The sequence below is a fragment of the Cervus elaphus genome, chromosome 20 (assembly GCF_910594005.1).
Source record: "Cervus elaphus chromosome 20, mCerEla1.1, whole genome shotgun sequence".
Lineage (NCBI taxonomy): Eukaryota > Metazoa > Chordata > Mammalia > Artiodactyla > Cervidae > Cervus > Cervus elaphus.
In genome coordinates this window covers 50,382,256-50,403,504 of record NC_057834.1, presented here as the reverse complement: position 1 = coordinate 50,403,504, position 21,249 = coordinate 50,382,256, and the positions used below count along the sequence as shown (strand labels likewise).

The 21,249-nt window shown below is 42.7% G+C and overlaps 1 protein-coding gene across 1 annotated transcript in view; it reads left to right on the top strand.

Annotated features, from left to right (window-relative positions):
- Nucleotides 1-21,249, top strand: part of PTGFRN (prostaglandin F2 receptor inhibitor) — an 83,846-nt gene that overhangs the window by 51,887 nt on the left and 10,710 nt on the right. Inside the window, exons 5-7 of the mRNA XM_043878993.1 lie at nt 5,949-6,374; nt 10,871-11,290; nt 20,858-20,965. Coding sequence (XP_043734928.1) covers nt 5,949-6,374; nt 10,871-11,290; nt 20,858-20,965 — 954 coding nt within the window. The remainder of the gene's footprint in view (nt 1-5,948; nt 6,375-10,870; nt 11,291-20,857; nt 20,966-21,249) is intronic.

Genomic DNA, 21,249 nt, shown 5'->3' with positions numbered 1-21,249 from the left:
GATAAAATCGGCATTGGCAGAAATCAAGGCCCAGTTCCTCCCATTTCTTCTGACATGTGTGTGCAGCCTGTTCATCTAATTAGCTCTCCCAAGTTAACTAAGCTTCAAAGTGGGTATCAGAACATGGCACTGTACACAGTTCAGGATTAGTGCCTCAGCGGTTATCATCACTCTTGTCTTCTGGGATGAAGCCGGCCTTGAGAAGCATTAATCATTGGGTGTGTAATGATGTTGTGCATTTCGGCGCTAGTGGAAGCCAGGCCATGGAGCCAGAGCCTCTCCTATGATTCTGCTCCCCTACACCATGCAAGACCTTAGTCTTTGAACTTAACCTCCTTTGAGCTTTGATTTTAGCTTTGTTTTTGTTTAGGAAATGTATGTAAAAGTAGTACCTATTACATAAGGGTGTTCTGAAGATTAAACGAGATTGAAAGAAAAGTATATGGTGTGGTCCCTGGCTTACAGGAGGCCCTGCACACATTCCAGTTCTTAGTATTCTTGTACCTTCCGTACAGAATTGTGAGAGTAAAAGAAGGAGCTAATTGATAGAAACCCCCAGGTCAGGTTCCTGCATGCAGTAGGCACAAAATACCTGCTTTTACACACTAGCCAATAATCCTGAATATTTTCATTGTCTTGAAAGTAGTAACAAAGGAGTTTAATAATCCATAATCAAAAAATAAAGTCTTTCTTGGTGGTGACAGGGTTTGCACTATGGGAGGTGAAAGCTTCGGGAGGTGATGTGTAAGTGAGCAGGTTGACCTGGGGGACAGGTTAGGGAGAGATCTTTGTTTCTGGAAGGTTAGTGATGTCGTGCCTTACACTGGCCTCAGTATTCTGTGAAAGGGTTTACTATGTGGGTGGGCTGTTTATTCTAAACTTTTGGAACAGAAGTTTACACAGTAGTAGAACAAACCACCTGCTTCAACAATTACCAATATTTTGCTAATCTTACTTCATCTCTCTTCCTTCCCTGGGATACACACACACACACACACACACACACACACACACACCCCCTGTTACACACACACACACACACACACACCCTGTTACACACACACACACACACACACACACACCCTGTTACACACACACACACACACACCCTGTTCCTCTCTTTCTTTCCCCTGCTGCCCTGCTAATCTTACTTCATCTCTCTTCCTTCCCTGGGATACACACACACACACACACACACACATACACACACACACACACACACCCTGTTCCTCTCTTTCTTTCCCCTGCTGCCCTGTTTTTTTTTCCTTCTGAAAGAATTTAAAACACATCCCAGACATCATGTCATTTTGCCATTAAATACTTTAGTATGCATCTTTCACTGATAAGCATTTTTTAAACATAACCACCATTACGTTCTTAGATGATTTCTTGATGAGATCAAGCAGAATATAGCAGTAATCAGTAGTGGAATGCTTATGCTGAAAATGAGCATTTTTATGCAAAGTATTAAATTTAGTCCAATTCAGCAAGTGTGTTACTGTCTTTTATGTACAAGGCACTATATGCACAACACACACAGATGAATCAAGTAGGGGGTCCCAGACCCCGTGAAGAGCCCTAATGAAGGTCCATGAGGCAAACAGACATGTAACTGAAATTCAAGGCGATGCTCAAGGAAAGTCCTTAGAGAGCAGGGAACCTGGCAGGTGGTAGGGTCTCTGTGAGCGTTTGCTGAATAAGAAGTAGATGTGGGCAGGCTAGTGAGTTCAAAGGAGGCCTTCCTGTTCAGTAGCAGAGGCTGTCTCTGTCTGTTCAGAGTGAGGTCTGTGTACCTTGGACCATGAGAAACAGGCCCAATCTCTGCCAACAGTTTTTTAAAATTGTGGAACAGCAATAAAGGAAGATTTCCACACATGCACCCAAACAAAAAGGAAATAAGAACCCACGTACACCCCTACCAGTCTGATGCAGTGAAGTCCTATCTCCTCTAGGAGTGTAAGTCTGAAAGATGATCTCCAAGGCTGGGGGATGGTTCAGATGACCTTTGTGCATCCTTTAAACCAGGGGTCCCCAACTTCCAGGCCTGAGACTGGTATCCTGTTAGATCACCAGTGGCATTGGGTTAGAAATAAAGTGCATAATAAATGTAATGTACTTGAATCATTCCAAAACCATCTCCCCTACCTCTCCCCACAACCTCCCCCCTTTCCCAGTCCAGGGAAAAATTGTCTTCCCCAAAATTGGTCCCTGGTGCCAAAAAAGGATTAGGGGCCACTGCTTTAAAACACTGTAACTTACGCCTTGTAAGTTCACAAAAATCCACGTGTTTGTTTGTTTTTTAATTAAGTTCCTCCTCTTGGGACCTAAGATTTAGTTTTAATAGAGAACAAGGAGACCAGCCTGTCAACGAAGAGACTTTGCTCTTCTGCCAAGCTGGAATTCCTGCGGCCAGATATACACGTGCTGCAACCCCGGTGCTGTCCTCTCTCCATATTTGAATACCTAGACTTAAACAGGCCCTCTGTGGGAGAGGAGGAGAGGAATCTGTTCAGTCATTTACTCAGTGCCTGACTGAGCAGGTGTCCCAGGTGCTCAGGCAGAGGCAACAGCAGGAAGAAAGCAGAGGAGGTGATGAAGGAGTGGAGTCTAGAGTGGATACTGAGGGAAGCGGGCAGTGGGGCTGGGCAGAGGGGTTAGACTCACATTCTGTAGGGCCTTGAATACCAGGCTGGGGGGTGTGTTCTTAACGCAGTGCATGTGTGTGTGTGCTAAGTCGCTTCAGTTGTGTCTGACTCTTTGCAACCCCATGAACTATAGCCCTCCGGGCCCCTCTGTCCATGGGATTTTCCAGGCAAGAATACTGGAGTGAATTGCCATGCCTTTCACCAGGGGATCTTCCCGACCCAGGGATCAAACCCATCTCCTGCACTGGCAGAATTCTTTAGTGCTAAGCCACCAGGGAAGTCCTAACTCAGTAGATGAGAGGCAAAGCCTTGGCAGCCTTCTTGAACAGATGACCTAGTGCTGGTGTGAACCTGGAGGCAGGTTGGAAGGTTATCACGATAGTCTTGGATGGAGGCAGAGGGCCAGGATGGGAGTGGCAGTTGTGAGGTTTTCACTTCCGTGCACAAATATGTATCTAGCACCCACTATGTGTGAGCCCTGGACGTCGAGAAGTGGCAGAGACGCTGAGGAGGTAAAATTGTGAGACTTAGGGACCATCTGCGTGGAGAGTGGGAATGGGCACAGGGGAGTGAAGAACGGGGTGTGGTACCAGGAGCAGTGGTTGGAAAGGTAAGGGGAGGCGCCGGCTGTGTTTGTTTGGGGAGTGGATGTGTGTTCGTTCCCCTGCTTGGCCCCAGCTCTCTCTTAGTCTCCAGGTTCAGACGATGGCACCAAGCTTTGTCTTTGGCATCTTGACTTGTCTCCACTGCATCTCAACAATAACATGTTTGCAACCCAATTCATCTCACTCCCCACCCGCTTCTGCCCGTACACCCTCCCTCCCCCCACCCCCAGGACTAAGCAACCAGTCTGAGCACTTTCACCTATATTTTAACTATGAATCCTCATGATAACATTGTGAGGTGGTGACTGTTATTCTCCCCATTTTTGCAGATAAGCCACCAGAGAGGTTGAGTAATCTGCCCAGTGTCACACATCCAATCATGGCACAGTCAGGTTCAGACCCAGTCTGTCTTCCAGACCCCTGGCTCCTCACCACTGCTCTTTACGGCTTCACGGTTTGTTGTTCAGGTTAATGTGGTGACCCATGGGAAGGGTCTTCCCACTGTGCTCAGAGCGCAGCAGGTTGCTCCTGCTTCGAGAGGACTCTTGATGATACGGTGTTCACGGTTGGTCCTGCCAGGACTGAGGAGGGCAGTCTTGCTGCATGCACAACCCGTTCAAGTCTGTCCTTTCCGCATTAAATAAACTTGGTTGACCTTGTCCTCACCCCTGCTGCCGTGCCAAACTCTGACATGAGGGAAGGACCTGAAACCCTGGATGTGGGGTCATTTGGGAATGCCTTGCCTTATGCATGTGACATTTCAGTGTCGACTCCAGAGTCAGCAGATGCTGGAGAGGCAGTGTGTGTGTTAGCACTCTGCCCAGGGCCAGGAAACTCCCCAGCGATGCATCTTCAACACATTCACCTCTGAGACAAGGTGGCAGATGACATTCTCGTGTGTTACTCTGTAACATCCATGTCACTGAGGACATTCTTTCATCAGCAGGCCGAGCAGCATTGATTGAACTTTTTGTGGCAGGGGGTCCAGCCTCACTTGCAGCTAAATGCTTGTGAATATGACATTTGAGGGAATTAGGATTTTGAGTTCTTTCCATTTCCTGACCACTGAATCATTCTTGGGGAAGTCATGATGTTGTACATTTCATTAGAAGTATAAATCACAAAAGAACAGTTCCTTGACCTCAGCAGTTTATAATTTGTATGAGTCATAAATAAAAGCAATGTTAAATAAAACTAAACTGTCTGATGGAGGTGATATGAATATCGTATTGGCAAATGGAAAATTCTGTGTCGGTAGAATTATTCGTCTCCTAACAGGCGAAGTGCTACAGGAGAAAAATGTAGCCTTTTTAAAAGGCTTCATACCAAGTGACTACTGCATAGAAGGCTGTGTATTTGGAGCTTGGGGACAAGACCTTCAAGCAAGGAGTAACTTGCTGCTTATGGGAGCACAGAGAAAGGGTTTCACACTCGGGGGGCCCAGGAAGGGGTCACAGAGGAGATGAAAGAATGAGAGCGCATTTGTAGGGAAGTCAGGAGGAGAGGCCTCCGCAGACAGAGGTGTGAGACTGTGGTGAACAGAGGACTTCAGATGATGAGGCGTGACACCCAGAGAGGGTGGTGGTAGAGGGAAGGAAGCGTGAAGGGGCCCCGGTAGTAGTTTCTGGGAGGCTGTGAAATGTTGAGTTGCAGAAATGGATTAGATGCCAACATGACCCCCGTAGCAGGAGGGCTTTTTATACAAGTGAAAAGTAACCGGACTATGACAGTGGGGACATGAGGAGAACACTGACTTCCCTCCCTCCCTCATCAGAACCTGCCTGGCGAGGAGCAGAGTGGTCATCATGAGCAGGCTTTACTAGAGCCAGGATCACAGTGAGCTAGCTTCCAGGTTGGCAGAATTGAATGGGAGAGTTACATGTGTCAGTGGAAAAAAATACTTTTTGGGGAGTTTAAGTATGTTTATACATGGGGACTTCCCTGGTGGCTTAGAGGGTAAAGAATCTGCCTGCAATGCAGGAGACCTGGTTCAATCTCTTGGGTAGGGAAGATCCCCTGCAGAAATGAATGGCAACCCACTCCAGTATTCTTGACTAGAGAACCCCATGAACGGAGGAGTCTGGCCAGCTACAGTCCATGGGGTTGCAGAGGCGGACACGGCTGAGCAACCAACATACATGGGGAAATGAGGACTTTACCTTTGGGCCAAAGCCAAGGATGGCAGGAACCAGAGTGGTGGGGGGTTGACTGGCCTCAAGAACAAAGTGTGTTCTGAGGTCCTGAGATTTTCCAGTGGGGGCTTTGGAGGTCTCTGGGCACTGCCTGGCGCACGCTAGAGGACATGTTGGTAGAGCATGGATACAATTAAGAGATTCTCAAAAGACTAAGCTCCAGGGGAAACTGACAGCCGACCCCAGCCCTCTGGGAAGATGAGACTCTAATGGGAGATATTTAGCTTCTGGCCTTGGGAGTTTTTCTTGAGGGGCATAGTGGGGCCAGTGTTTAGCAAGTTTTGTGATAACAAAACTTGTGATATCAAGTTTTGTGACAGCCTCAGAGGATCCTTCCCGTGCAATGTAAAGACTTCTGTTTCTTTCACTGTAGTTGGTAGGATGGGCATTTAATCATCAGGACAAGAATAGTGCTTGTCTTGTTCCTTTTGTTAGTTCTTGGTAAATTGCTGTGTCTGATTTGATTGATTTTTTTTGTTGTTTTATCCTGGCCCCCTCTTGTTCAGAACCAGACTATCAGGTGTACCTGAATGCTTCTAAGGTCCCTGAGTTCTCAGACGACGTCACCGAGCTGGAATGCCGGATCCTGGATGTGAAGAACCCAGAGGCGAGCGTCCGTTTCACCGTGTCCTGGTACTACCGGGTGAACCGGCGCAACGACGACGTGGTGGCCAGCGAGCTCCTGGCCGTCATGAATGGGGACTGGACAGTCAAGTACGGGGAGCGGAGCAAGCAGCGGGCCCGGGAGGGAGACTTCATTTTTTCTAAGGAGCACCCGGACACGTTCAATTTCCGGATCCAAAGGACTACAGAGGAAGACAGGGGCAATTATTACTGTGTTGTGTCTGCCTGGACCAAACAGCGTAACAGTAGCTGGGTGAAGAGCAAGGACGTCTTCTCCAAGCCCATCAACATATTTTGGGCACTGGAAGGTAGGCGCTTTCTTCTCGTTCATGAACATTTTTGGTTTGTTTTGACTTCGGTCGTCCTGCTCTGCATTTTCAGATTCACAGTCACCCTGCAGGTTTCCCTTTATACTAGGAATCTAAGAAATGCAGTCAAGAAACTGTTCCTTTTATCCTCAGCATGAATCCCTTTTCAGGGCTGACACTGAGAGGATTAAGTCCTAATGAGAGGGCTGGGTCTTGGTCGGAGATAGAAGATCATCTAGTGGGAGCTCACAGGTGCCTAGAGAAGCCATTGACACTCTTACTCCATTGGCTGGTCTCAAGCCAAACTTCACACAGTCCTTTGGGGGTGTTTCAGGGTCCATGAGTTCCTGCTGGATGCTGGCACATTCGAGGTAATCCCAGAGTGAGTGGGCAGCCCCAGGCCATGGCATCTACCCCTGAGTGGCCAGTCACCCATCCAGAGACACCGTTCCTGGGGTGAGCTGACAAGAACTTCAGGGAAACAGTTTCTTTGATGCAGTCTCCTCCTGAATGCTCAGAGCCCTGGGTGCCTTGGGACATCAGAACCGGTCAAGGCTTTTATCCTTGGTCTAGTCCGTCACTGCAGGAAGGCCAGGCCTCCTGGGTCCTCCTTCACAGCCCTCCACATGCTTTTGTGGCCTCATTGCCACGCCTTTGAAATCTCCAAACCCCACACTGGGCCCTCTAGAACTTGGCAAAATCTCCTGCTTCCTGACCTCATCTCTGAATATTCCTTTCTCTTCCTCCCGGTAAGCATCCCCCACCTAGCTCTCCCCGCGGACAGCATTTTCCCTGGAGTCTTCCTGAGTGGTGCTGTTTTCTTCTCACTGTGTAACCCAGTCTCGATGGGGCAGGTGCCTTCCACGTCCCTCACTGCAGCCTCCAGGCCCTTTTTCCTCCTCCCTAAAAACGTCTAACCTCAGGTCTCCAGTCATCAGATGGTTTCACCTCCGCTCATTGCTGTCACTCCTGGGTCCTCCCCATGAATGCTGTGCAGATGCTCACTCTTGTCTCACAGCCCCTCTGTCCTGCTGTCTTGCTGGCTTCATGATCCTTATAGGCACTGGGTCACATCTGGCTGCCTGTTGGAGTCACCCAAGGAGCTTTAAAAAAGTACTGAAGCTGAAGTCACCCAAGAGGTTCTGTCTTAACTGGCCTGAGGTTACTTGCAATCTGGGCATTGAAATTTTCAGATGCACCCAAGATGGTTCTCAGGTGCATCTGAGGTTGAGAAGCCTTTCATTCTTCGTCTCATGTCCCCTTCTCTAGTCATCATGACCTTTGTCCTGTTTGGGTTATTCACTCCCAAGCTTACACCCTACACTAGAAATCTCACATCTGATAACTGAGAGCCCTCCATACTCTCAATTCCACTCAGCCTATCCTCTCAACACACCTATCTTTCTAGATCACTCCCATTGTTTCCCACTGGCCTATTAACATGCTGTTAGATCTCTTGTTGTGGTCTTTTTAAATTGAAGCTAAGCTAATCTTGATCAAAAAAGATCTTCACGACCCAAATAATCACGATGTTGTGATCACTCACCTAGAGCCAGACATCCTGGAATTCGAGGTGAAGTGGGCCTTAGGAAGCATCACTACAAACAAAGCTAGTGGAGGTGATGGAATTCCAGTTGAGCTATTTCAAATCCTGAAAGATGATGCTGTTAAAGTGCTGCGCTCAATATGTCAGCAAATTTGAAAAACTCAGCAGTGGCCATAGGACTGGAAAAGGTCAAGTTTCATTCGAATTCCAAAGAAAAGCAATGCCAAAGAATGTTCAAACTACCACACAATTGCACTCATTTCAAACACGATGGTAAAGTAATGCTCAAAATTCTCCAAGCCAGGCTTCAACAGTACTTGAACCATGAACTTCCAGATGTTCAAGCTGGATTTAGAAAAGGCAGAGGAGCCAGAGATCAAATTGCCAGCATCCACTGGATCATCGAAAAAGCAAGAGAGTTCCAGAAAAACGTCTATCTTTGCTTTATTGACTACGCCAAAGCCTTTGACTGTGTGGATCACAATAAACTGTAGAAAATTCTTAAAGAGATGGGAATATCAGACCACCTGACCTGCCTCTGGAGAAACCTGTATGCAGGTCAGGAAGCAACAGTTAGAACTGGACATGGAACAAAAGACTGCTTCCAAATTGGGAAAGGAGTACATCAAGGCTGTATATTGTCACCCTGCTTATTTAACTTATATGCAGAGTACATCATGAGAAACGCTGGGCTGGATGAAGCACAGGCTGGAATCAAGATTGCTAGGAGAAATATCAATAACCTCAGATATGCAGATGACACCACCCTTATGCCAGAGAGCAGAGAAGAACTAAAGGGCCTCTTGATGAAAGTGAAAGAGGAGAGTGAAAAAGTTGGCTTAAAACTCAACATTCAGAAAACTAAGATCATGGCATCTGGTCCCATCACTTCATGGCAAATAGATGGGGAAACAGTGGGAACAGTGACAGACTTTATTTTGGGGGGGCTCCAAAATCACTGCAAATGGTGACTGCAGCCATGAAATTAAAACACTCTTACTCCTTGGAAGAAAAGTTATGACCAACCCAGACAGCATAGTAAAAAGCAGGGACATTACTTTGCCAACAAAGATCCGTCTAGTCAAGGCTATGGTTTTTCCAGTAGTCATGTATGGATGTGAAAGTTAGACTATAAAGAAAGCTAAGTGCCAAAGAATTGATGTTTTTGATCTGTGGTGTTGGAGAAGGTTCTTGAGAGCCCCTTGGATTGCAAGGAGATCCAACCAGTCCATCCTAAAGGAAATCAGTCCTGAATATTCATTGGAAGGACTGATGCTGAAGCTGAAACTCAAATATTTTGTCTACCTGATGCGAAGAACTAACTCGTTTGAAAAGACACTGATACTGGGAAAGATTGATGGCAGGAGGAGGAGGAGAAGGAGACAACAGAGGATGGGATGGTTGGATGGCATCACATACTCAATGGACATGAGTTTGAGTACACTCTGGGAGTTGGTGATAGGGAGGCCTGGCGTGTTGTAGTCCATGGGGTCGCAAAGAGTCAGACATGACTGAGCAACTGAACTGAACTGAGTCTTGATCTTGCTTCCCCCACCTCCATCTTTCTGTTCTCCACACCCCTTGCTTACCCCTTTCTGTTTCTTTCCTTTGATTTGTCTGTTCTCAGTGTCTCCACTTTCTCTCCTCCTATTCTCTAATCTCCTCTCATCTGGCTTTTGACCCAGATGACTAGTGAGTGACATACTGCAAAATCTAATGGGTAGTCATCTTTCTTGACTTAGCAGGATTTACCACAGTGATCTTTCCCTCTTCTTGGAAATACTTTGGTTTCTCCTTGGTTTGTGGGACACCATCCTCTCTGGGCTTTTCTCCAACCTTGAGCTCTTCTCAGCTTCCTTTGCTGATTTCTTTTTACTTTCCTGACCCTCAAACATTAGATGCCTGAGGACACAGTCCTCGGACTCTTTTCCTGTTTAACCTCTAGTGCTCTCTTCTAATCTAACAAATTGAACCTCCAAGAAAGAATGTGAATGACTCAGTGGAACCTCAGGAATCAGTAATTCTGGAGAGACCCTGTAACATACATGGTGGAACATAATAGTTTGGTGGAACAACTATTCCCCAGAAAACCCCAGCATAAAAATTTTGTTTTGTAACTGGATGGGTTACAGAATTATATCATTAAAGGGTAAAAGGGTTGTATTTAACTCATTTATCTATCTACTCAGCGAACATTTAGGTATCTTCCAAGTGCCTGGCATTGAGCTATTAATATTATAATATAGATGAATTCTAATGTGTGTATGCTTAGAGATTAATTTTTTTTTCCTGACAGACAGGAAGTAACACACTTAAACCTTTAAGATAGTAGCCTTGGATGCTGGTTCAGAATTAAAATTAATTAAATTTTAATTGCATCTCTGGAAATGACTATGCATCTTTGCAGTCAGATCTTTATACACAGATCTACATGTGTATGTTGCAGTCATGTTAGTAATGACCTGTCTATAATGTTACCATTGTATGGTGAAACAGCAGTAGAACCCATTTCTCACTTGCTCTGCTACCATCCTTGCACCCAGGGGAGCCCCAGTGGGGAGAGGCAGGTGGCAATGCCTAGAGCTGCATCTTCCCCACTTCACTAGAAGCAAGTTCTGGCTCACATCCGTGGGGGCTTCCTAAATTCTCACTCTGGGTGAGACTTCTCAAGGCTTCTCAAGAAAATCCTTCAAAGCAAATTCTCAGCCATCGATCCTCTGTCCTCTCACACCTATTAAATTGAAGCAGGCTGCTCTGCCTCCTCCAATGTGGTGGTGTTCAGCCTGCTTCCTGACACACGCTATTTTCTTTCTGAGTTTCCAGATTTTCCTAAATGGTATTGTGTGGCAATTTACAAATAAATTTCTATTTCCTTGACATTGTGCTTTCAGATGCATATCCATTTAGCTAATCCTGTTAGAAATCACATCTTTCTGGTACTTCATTGCAGATTCCGTGCTTGTGGTGAAGGCAAGGCAGCCCAAGCCTTTCTTCGCTGCCGGAAATACATTTGAGATGACTTGCAAAGTGTCTTCCAAAAATATTAAGTCGCCACGCTACTCTGTTCTCATCACGGCTGAGAAACCCGTTGGGGACCTCTCCAGTCCCAATGAAACCAAGTACATCATCTCCCTGGACCAGGATTCCGTGGTGAAGCTGGAGAACTGGACAGATGCCTCGCGGGTGGATGGTGTTGTGTTGGAGAAAGTGCAGGAAGATGAATTTCGCTATCGAATGTACCAGACTCAGGTCTCAGATGCAGGCCTCTACCGCTGTGTGGTGACAGCCTGGTCTCCTGTCAGGGGCAGCCTGTGGCGAGAAGCAGCAACCAGTCTCTCCAATCCTATTGAGATAGACTTCCAGACCTCAGGTGAGCAGGGAAACTTGGTAAGTCATAGATAGACTGGAAGAGACCGTGGGCTTTTGATCCAGTGGCCTCATTTTTTTTAAACAGCTTAATTGAGATGTAATTCACATGCCATGCAATTTACCCATCTAAATATATACTGTGTATTTAAATACACTATATATGTGCTCAGTTGTGTCTGACTCTTGGTGAACCCATGGACTGTAGCCCACCAGGTTCCTCTGTCCATGGGGGTTTCCCAGGCAAGAATGCTAGAGTAGGTTGCCATTTCCTTCCCCAAGGCATCCTCCCAACCCAGGGATTGAACCCTAGTCTCCTACATGTGCTGCAGTATTCTTTACCACTGATCCAACAGAGAATGTACTATACTATAGTATATTTAGTATTTAAATACTATACTATAGTATTGGGTTGGCCAAAAATCCATTCAAGTTTTTCCATAAGATGTTACAGAAAAACCCAGACAGGCTTTTTTGGCCAACCCAATGTTCATACTGCACTATAAATATAAATGTATAGTATATTCACAGAGTTGTGCAACCATCACCACTATCAATTATAGAACATTTTCATTACAATCAATAGAAACCTGCACCCTTAACTGACACCCTTTAGTCCTCCCCCTCGCCCCCCCAACACCCCCAACTCTGCTCCCCAACCTCCTGTCCCCTGGAAACCGCTTACTTCCTTTCTGTCTCTGTAAACTTGCCTATTCTGGACATTCCACATAAATGGAATGTAATACATAGCCTTGTGTCTGGCTTTTTTCATGTAGCATGTTTTCAAGAGTCATCCACATTGCAATATGTATCAGTACTTTGTTCTTTTTTTCTTTTTTAATTACTTTTTTTTCTTTTTTGTTCTATATTTTTTTGGTTGTGCCTTGCAGCTTGTTGGATCCTAGTTCCCTAACCAGGAATTGAACCTGTGCCCTCAGCAGTGAAAGCACAGAATCCTAACCATTGGATCGCTAGGGAATTTTATATATATATATATTGTTAAAGAGAGTTGCAGCCTTTTATTTAGTACCCAGAGAATGCCAGTAATTTAACATGCTATCTTGGTAAATGTTGCTCACAGAGTTTTAACAAGAATAAAAATAAATGTAATAATTTCTGTGTCATCTTTGGCATGTTGTAAATTCAAAATGTTAGCTGCTTTTTCTTTTTAGCAGCACTGAGAGGAAAAAGCACTGTAAAAATGCAGTTCTGGATATGGTCTTACATGAAAAATATAGTACAATGAAAACTTTAATGTCAAAAGGAACAGTGCTTTAAAGAAGAAAGGGAGAGTTAGTTGCTCAGTTGTGTCCGACTCTTTGTGACCCCATGGACAGTAGCGGACCAGGCTCCTCTGTCCAGTAAATTCTCCAGGCAATAATACTGGAGTGGATAGCCATTCCCTTCTCCAGGAGATCTTCCCAACTTAGGGATTGAACCCAGGTCTCCTGCATTGCTGGTAGCTTCTTTACCATCTGAGCCACCATTGAAGCCTGCTTTAACTAAACCATTTATAAAATAAATGAGATATAAACTCATAGTCAGAAAAAGAAAATATCATTGTCTGAATATTGGGGACCTTTCATTTCATTTGCAGCTTTAAAGTACCTGTGAATCAAATTTACACATAACTTTTACTTAGTGTTATTTTTGTCTTGAGAAATGCAAAATAATGCCAGTAAATACCACATTTTCTATATCAGAAAATAAGTTTAGGAATTTCAAAGTGCTTGGGAAGTGTTAGCAAGACTTTTTTTTTTTTTGGTGGCTATAGCAAACTGTGCTCTCTCCACATAAACCTGTGTAACTCACAACTACAAATACTACTGATTGATTTAAAAAAATCAAACTCAGGAAAACCACATATTCTCTCCTTTTTTTACTTGAGCATTTAATGCAAAAGAAATTCTCATTGGCACTTCATTTTTATGACTGAATAATATTCTATTATGTGAGTATACCATATTTTGTTTATCTACTGATCAGCTAATGGACATTTGAGTGTTTCCGGTTCTTGATTATTATGAGTAATGCGGCTGTGAACATCTGGGTGCAGATTTTTGTGTGAACCTACTACCTTTTCTTTGACCCGCATTCATTCCCCAAGCATTTATTTGTTTGCGTTTGGTTGTGCCGTGTCTTTGTTGCGCGCGGGCTCTCTAGTTGCGGAGAGTGGGGGCTGTTCTCCAGTTAGTTGCGCTGTGCGGGCTTCTCTTGTGGTGGCTTCTCTTGTCGCAGAGCTCAGGGTGTAGGCGCGCAGGCTTCAGTACTTGCAGCTCCCCGGCTTTAGAGCTGGGATTCAGGGCTCAGGTACAGGTCAGTCGTCGTCGTGGCACACAGGCTTAGTTGCCCTGCGGCACGTGAAATCTTCCCAGACCAGGGATTGAACCCGTATCCCCTGTGTTGCCAGGCAGATTCCTAACCACTGGCCTACCAGGGAAAGCCAACCCCCTCATTTTTAAAACAGATCAGTTGACACACAGCTATATAACTCCTTCAGGGAACATGGCAGAGTATAAAGAAAGAGGGAACCGGGCCTCCAGAGGCATTAAATGACTTGCCAAGAGTGAAAGATTCAAAGCTAAGACCCACGTTTTATCCAGCCCATGGCTTTCACTCTTGGAGGTCCCTAGGACTGAAGGTGGTAGGTGCTATTCTTGGTCTTATCACAGCAGTATTTCCATACACCGGTGAGCAGCCCAACCTTGGGCCTCACCTTTGCCTTTGGACTAGGAAAAGATTTCCAATTAGTCGAGTCTCCAGAGCTGTGGTTCTATGTGTGACTGTGTCTGTCGATCTGCTTTGTTAAGAGTAATTATCAGCAGTGTTCATCTGTGAGAGGGTTAATTAAAACAGGAGCATTTTGGTGTCTGTTCTGAATGATTTATCCTTGGTAAGTCAAATGTTTTTATGCCTTAAGTTGGGAAGATCTACTTTTTTTTTTTTTAATAGCATGTATACATATTCTCAAATGGAAATGTTTCTTATTCATCTGTGTAGTTCATTAAGCTCCTCTGACAAATCTATGTGTGTTTCAGCAGGAGGATGATGTAAAAATTTTTGATTCCCAATCTTATTTAGAATATCAAAGTGAAGGATCATCACTGTTGAGTTTAATACTGAGTGTTTTCACTAAATCTGCCCTGGATTCCAGTTAGAAATTTCTAAATGTATAAAATCATACTCACCTATAAAGATTCAAGTGTTAATTGAATCAGTACAATGAATGCAAGATATTTGTTGAATTGCATTTATATTAAAGGTAAACTAAATCTTAGTAAAGTTTGTTTTATATTAGTATTTGTATTGTAACTTTTTATAGTGTATAATGAAATAATCTTCTGGCATCTAATAATCTCTTTTTTGTTTTTTTAAATTTTCTAATTGGAGGATAATTGCTTTACAGTGTTGTGTTGTTGTTCTGGCATCTAATAATCTCTCAACTTTAATAAAGAGTGAATATTGATTTTAGACCCTTGGAATTGGAAAGAACAGAGAAAATACAAGTGTCTCATTTATTTTCTTATAATAGCTTTATTGAAATAAGCCTTAATATACCATAAAATTCACCCATTCAAAATATCAATTTAATGGTTTTTAGTATATTCACAGATATATATTGTACAACCATTGCTAGTATCTAATTCTAGAACTTTATAATCATTCCAAAAAAGCAAACTCTGTACCTGTTAATAATCACTCCTAACTCTACCTCTAGCCTCTGGCAACCACTATTCTACTTTCTCTCTATATAGATTTGCCTTTTTAAACATTTCATATGATTTGAAACATATATGTGGGCTTTTGTGACTATCTTCTTCTGCTTTAGTATTATGTTTTCAGGGTCTATCATATTATATCATGTATCAATAATTCATTCCTTTTTATCACTGAATAATATTCCAGTGTAAGACTATACCACATTTTGTTTAGCTGTTCATCAGTCGATGGACCTTTAGATTGTTTCCATCTTTTGGCCATTATGAATAATAATATGCTGACATAAACGTTAGTGTACAAGTTTTTGTGTAGACGTTAGGTTTTCATTTCTCACCTAGGAGTGATGCTAGGTCATCAGATAACTCTTTAATTCTTTGAGGAATTGCCAAGTATTTTCCCAAAGCAGCTGCACCATTTTGCATTCCCACCAGCAATGTGTAAGGGTTCCAATTTGTCCTCATTCTCACTGGTTAGTTATTGTTATTTTCCATCTTTTTTTTTTTTTTTTTTTTTAATTATAGCCAACCTAGTATATGTGAGGGCTTCCCTCTTGGCTCAGTGGTGAAGAACCTGCCTGCCAGTGCAGGAGACATAAGAGATGAGGATTGGATCCTTGGGTTGGGGAAGATCCCCTGGAGAAGAAATGGCAACCCACTCCAGTATTCTTGCCTGGGATATCCCATGGACAGAGGGCCCTGGCAGGCTACAGTCCATGGGGTCATAAAAAGAGTCAGACACGACTTAGTGACCAAACAGCAACAACAAGTGTATGTGAAGTAGTATTTCATTGTGGTTTTAATTTGTATTTCCGTAATGACTGTTGATGTTGAGCATCTTTTCATACTAATAGTTATTGGTCATATGTGTATCTTCTCTGGAGAGATGTCTATTCATACTGTTTACCTCTTTTTTAATTGTTTTTTTTTTAATTGTTGGCTAGTGGAGCTTTTCATACTTTGAATACAAAAGTCCTTTAACAAAATACATGATTTGAAAATATCTATTCTGTATGTAGTCTTTTCACTTTCTTGTGTCCTTTGAAGCACCAGGTTTTTAATTTTGATGAAGACCAATTTATCTATAGTTCATTTTTGTTGCTTGTGGGTTTGGTGTCATATCTAAGAAACCATTGCCTAATCCATGACTGTGAGGATTTACACCTATGGTTTCCTCTAAGAGTTTTACAGTTTTAGCCCAAACATTCAGAGCTATGATCCATTTTGAGTCAATTTCTGTTTGTGGTATGAAGTTGGGATTCAGCTTTATGCTTTTGTGTGTGAACACTTAGTTGTCCTGGCACCATTTGTTGAAAAGTCTATATTCTTTCCCCCATTGAATTTGGTACACTTGTCAAAAGTCATTTAACCATAAAAAAAAGGATTTATTTCTGAACTTTCAGTTCTATTCTGTTGATCCTTTTATCTTTTCCTGTACCAGAATCACATTGTTTCATTACTATAGCTTTCTAGTAAGTTTTGAAATAAGTGTGACTCTTCTGGCTTTGTTCTTTTTCAAAATTGTTTTGGCTTTATGGGCCGCTTGCATTTCCAAATGAATTTTAGGATCAGCTCATTAATATTTTCAGAAAAGATAATTGGGACTTTGATAGGGATTGTGCCAAATTTGTAAATCAGTTTGGAGAGTATTACTATTTAACAATATAGTTTTCTAATCCATAAACATGAGATGTCTTTCCCCTTATTTGGGTCTTTTAAAATTTTTCAATGGTGTTTGTAGTTTCCAGCATACAAATGTTGAACTTTTTTCATTAAATTTGTCCTAGGTATTTTATTGTTGATGCAACTGTAAATTAATTGCTTTCCTAATTTCCTTTTCAGGTTATTCATTGCGAGTGTATAGAAACTGAACTGACTTTTATACATTGATCTTGTATCCTGCAACCTTGCTGAATTTGTTTATTAGTCCTAATAGTTTGTTGTTGTTGCTTTTGTTGATGGCTTAGGCTTTTTAAATATAGGACCATGTCATCTGCAAATAGAGATAGTTTTACTTCTTATATTCAGTTTTCCTTCAGTTCAGTTCAGTTCAGTCGCTCAGCTGTGTCCAACTCTTTGCGACCCCATGAATCGCAGCACACCAGGCCTCCCTGTCCATCACCAACTCCCAGAGTTTACCCAAACTCATGCCCATCAAGTCGGTGATGCCATCCAGCCATCTCATCCTCTGTCGCCCCCTTCTCCTCCTGCCCCCAATCCCTCCCAGCATCAGGGTCTTTTCCTTAATGCCTTCTAATTACTTTTCTTGCTTAATTGTCCTGGCTAGAATCTCTAGTAAAGCATTGAACAGTAGTGGCACAAGAGGACATCCTTGTCTATTTCCTGATCTTGAGGGAATTTTTCCAGTTAAGTGTCTTTTACCCTTAAGTATCTTGCTAGCTATGGGCATTTCATAGACAGCAAATATTGAGTTGAGGAAGTTTTCTTTCATCCCTAATCTGTTGAGTGTTTTATCACGAATAAGTGTTGGGTGTTATCAAATGCTTTTTCTCTGACTATTGAGATTCAGATGATTATGTGGGTTTTGTTCTTTGTGTTATCTGTTTTTATTGTCTATAGGATTTTATTCCATTTTGTTTTACATTTGTTATTTGATGTTTCTTTAAAACTATTATGAGAAAGAAGGGAGACATAAAATCTTTTATATGTATTTCTAGGTGAGGAATGGGTATTGAATCTATTACTGAGTTCTTTAAATCTCATCGTAACAGATAAAATCACTGTAGCTTACAGGTTGAATAGACTGCTTAAGGTTTTTGCTTTATTAAATTCATGGAGTTGTCATGGGTTCACAGTTTAATTAAGAGGAGCTGCATCAAATCCAACACCCAGCACATTGCAATAGCCCTGAATAGCTCCACGAGAATATTGACTTGATACTGAAGAGCTTTCACTTCCTAAAAGTCATCGGCACACAGTAAAATACATGTAACAAAGAGATCTTCCCTGGTATCTACCTTTTTGTCCTCTGTTTTCAGGACACTTACCTCTTGGTATAAGGACCGTGTTCCCCAAGGGGCCTTACTGAGTTGTGACATCTTCTGACTCTAAGTATCTGGGGTTTAAATGTGGTTATGTGGTTTAAATGTGATGATGTTACATATTTAATATTTGATGTTAAAAGAATAATAATAACATTTTTCTTAATAGAGAAGTTTGAAAATATAATAAAATACAAGAAGGAATCACCCAATCACCCTTCATCTTACCAGAGACTGTTAATTAGTGATATTTGTTATCTTAGAATTTTTCCCTTGCATGTTTTCTTCATGACTTTGAAATCAGGCTGTATATGCAATTTTATGACCTGCTTTCCCCCACTTTAACATTATAAGATAAGCGTTTTCCATGTTATAAAAAATTATAGGTAAATACCAACTTTAATGCCTACACCTGCTAGAATTTGGCTAACCATTTCCCTACTGATGACATGCAGATGGTCTGCAGTTTTGGCTTTCACAGAAATACTGTCCTTTATAGCCTTTGCTTAGGGGCTAGAGTTGGAGCATGGTTTGTGTCAATGTTTGTATTTAAAAGTTAAGTGGTCCGTGTACTCTACAGATAGAAATCTGGGGACATGTAGTGGCCCTGGTTGTTCACTTAGATTCTCTGTGCCATAATCTGTCATCTGTGAAGCTAACCAGACACATCCCCTCACAAAAGCAGCATTACCCAGAAATTGACCATAATAAAAATATTTCTAAGCCTGGGATAATGACCCGTATTAACAGTGAGTTGTTGATTTCGTCTGAAGGAGATCCACTGCTGTGAATAGTTCACAATGCAGGCCTTTTCCCTGGTCCTCATCTGTGTGGTGAGAATGGCACAGATCCTCTCTTGTTCCCACGGCCACGAGGAGAAATGAGAACTGTAACTTGTGATCCAGAAGGCATTTTGGGGTTCTTGGGAAATGGAAAGAAAGGGAAATTTGTCCAAATTAGGTAAAGAAAATATGTCCACATTTCTTTGCTGTTTCTAATTAAGTAAAGAGGAACCGAAATCCATTATGAGGCTCTCCTTGTGTTTTATTATCTTGTGTTCTCTGAGAAGGTGCCTGGAATGCTTTAAGCAAGCCCCATAGTATAGTTCTATTTTTAACCATGAAATTTCTTGTCAGAGGAAAAAAGTTTAGTCCCCATTGCTCACCATGGTTGCTACTAACCTGTCCTCACAGATGACCATAAATGGCATGAAGTCCCCCGAGTCATCACCACTGAGCCAACTCAGAGCAACTGGCTTAATCCTTTCCCACCTCACTGCTATAAACAGAGCAAATCCAGGGTGGTAAGGACCTGAGCAAACCATGGCCAAGAGCCGAGTTAACTGAGGGACATGATGCCCAGAAGTGGGGCAGGTTTCCTTGTCCTTTTCCCTTTCATCCCATTCCCTATGTCCTGGAACTGCCATTCTATTGTGTTCTCCATCCCGTAGGCCCAATTTGAGTGCTCAGCAGAACCAACCAGAGCTGTCTGACGCCTCAAGGTTTCCATGTTCTACAACCATCCTTCACCTTTCTCCCAGCAAAACACACATTACTCATGAACTTGGTGTTAGAAAAGCCCTCTGTTGAATTCATCTTACTACTTATGTTGAAATAAAAGTATAGCCTTTTCAATTCTTTGCCTCATTGGTTCACATGACCTTTTACTCTCTTTCTTACAGTCATTTCTTTTGGATGTTAAAAAGTACCTTTTCCTTCCTGATAATCTGATTTTAAAGGTAGTTACATCTGTATTCTTAGCTTCGAATGAGTTTCAGAATCAGTGTCCAGGACCATCTATCTTTACTTTCAAGAAAACACAAGGGAAATCTCATAGCATTGGTATTCTGGAATCGTCTTCAGGCTTGCCTATTCCTAGATGTTAGAATTGGGATACAGTAACTATTAAACTCTTAGGATCAATTGGCTTAAAGCTGCTTAATAATTTCACCTCAAAAGTAAGCTGTCAAAGGGTTAAAACCAAAGAATGCAGTACTTAGCCCTTCTCTGCCTCAGGAGGGGATTGGAGCTACAGGTTTCTTCCATACAAGGCATACCTTTTTTCAATATAATAAGTCATTTATTTGTGCCTAGTAATGAAACAGCACAATGATAATTATCCCAACAGCCAAATGCATCCAACTGACTCTATGGTAAATATTATTAACTTATAGCCCAAAATTATTTTTACTTTACCCTTCATATTTTCTTGCCCATACATATGCTCATTACCTTACAACTTACAAACTTGAAACAGCCCTGCCTTGCAGTGAATCAGTAATACTATGAGAAGTCAGCATGGTTTGTGTAGAACCATCTTCTGGCCTTTGGGAGAAGGAAAGGGGTCGTTTATAAAAGTAAACTGGGTATTGAGGGAGGATTCCAGTATAGCAGGCAGGACAGGTCCTGTCTGGGTGGTATTTAAAAGGAGTTTCCAAGCTGCCTCCATTTCCCCCAGCAGATTGTAATCGCCTTCAGCCATACCTCGTAGCAACATCATCATTGTTGGCTTGCCCGTCTCCCTACTGGATGTCAGCCTCGTAACAGCCTGAGCCCCTCTGGCCTGGAAGTGAACTGTGTGGAGCCAGAAACATCCCCGACTGTACCAGGATGGGAGGTGGGGTGGTCTCGAAATGAGACTGTGGTTGGAATCTTAAGGTGAAGCCCAGATGGAAGTACTTATTCACGTCTCTCTGAAGAGAAGAAAAACATCCTTAAAAAGCTATTATTTTGTGGGTTTCTCGCCCAGTTCCAAGGAAAGGGAGCCTACATTTAGATGCACATTTGTGCACCAAGAATGGGATTTAAACAAAAGTGTGAAAGAGGATCATGAAGTGATGTTACTTTCTTCCAGGTCCTATATTCAATGCCTCTGTGCATTCGGACACGCCGTCGGTCATCCGGGGAGATCTCATCAAATTGTTTTGTATCATCACTGTCGAAGGAGCAGCCTTGGATCCAGGTACCTCTCTCCATCCTTTCCCCTTCCTCATATTGCTTTATTTAAGTGTTTCTCATATCATCCCCACTGTGTTACAAATGTGAAGGTCAGGGATTGGATTGGCTATTTATTCCCAAAGTGCCTAGCTCGGTCCTTTGTATTCAGTAGATGTTTACTGAGGACTTGTTAAAATGGATGCCACTATCTGTTAGATGGTTTGAAAACACAGCCAGACATTTGAATGCAAGTTCTCATGGTGATCCAGTGGCCACTTCAGGGGCTAATTCCAGCTGGTTTGCAACCCA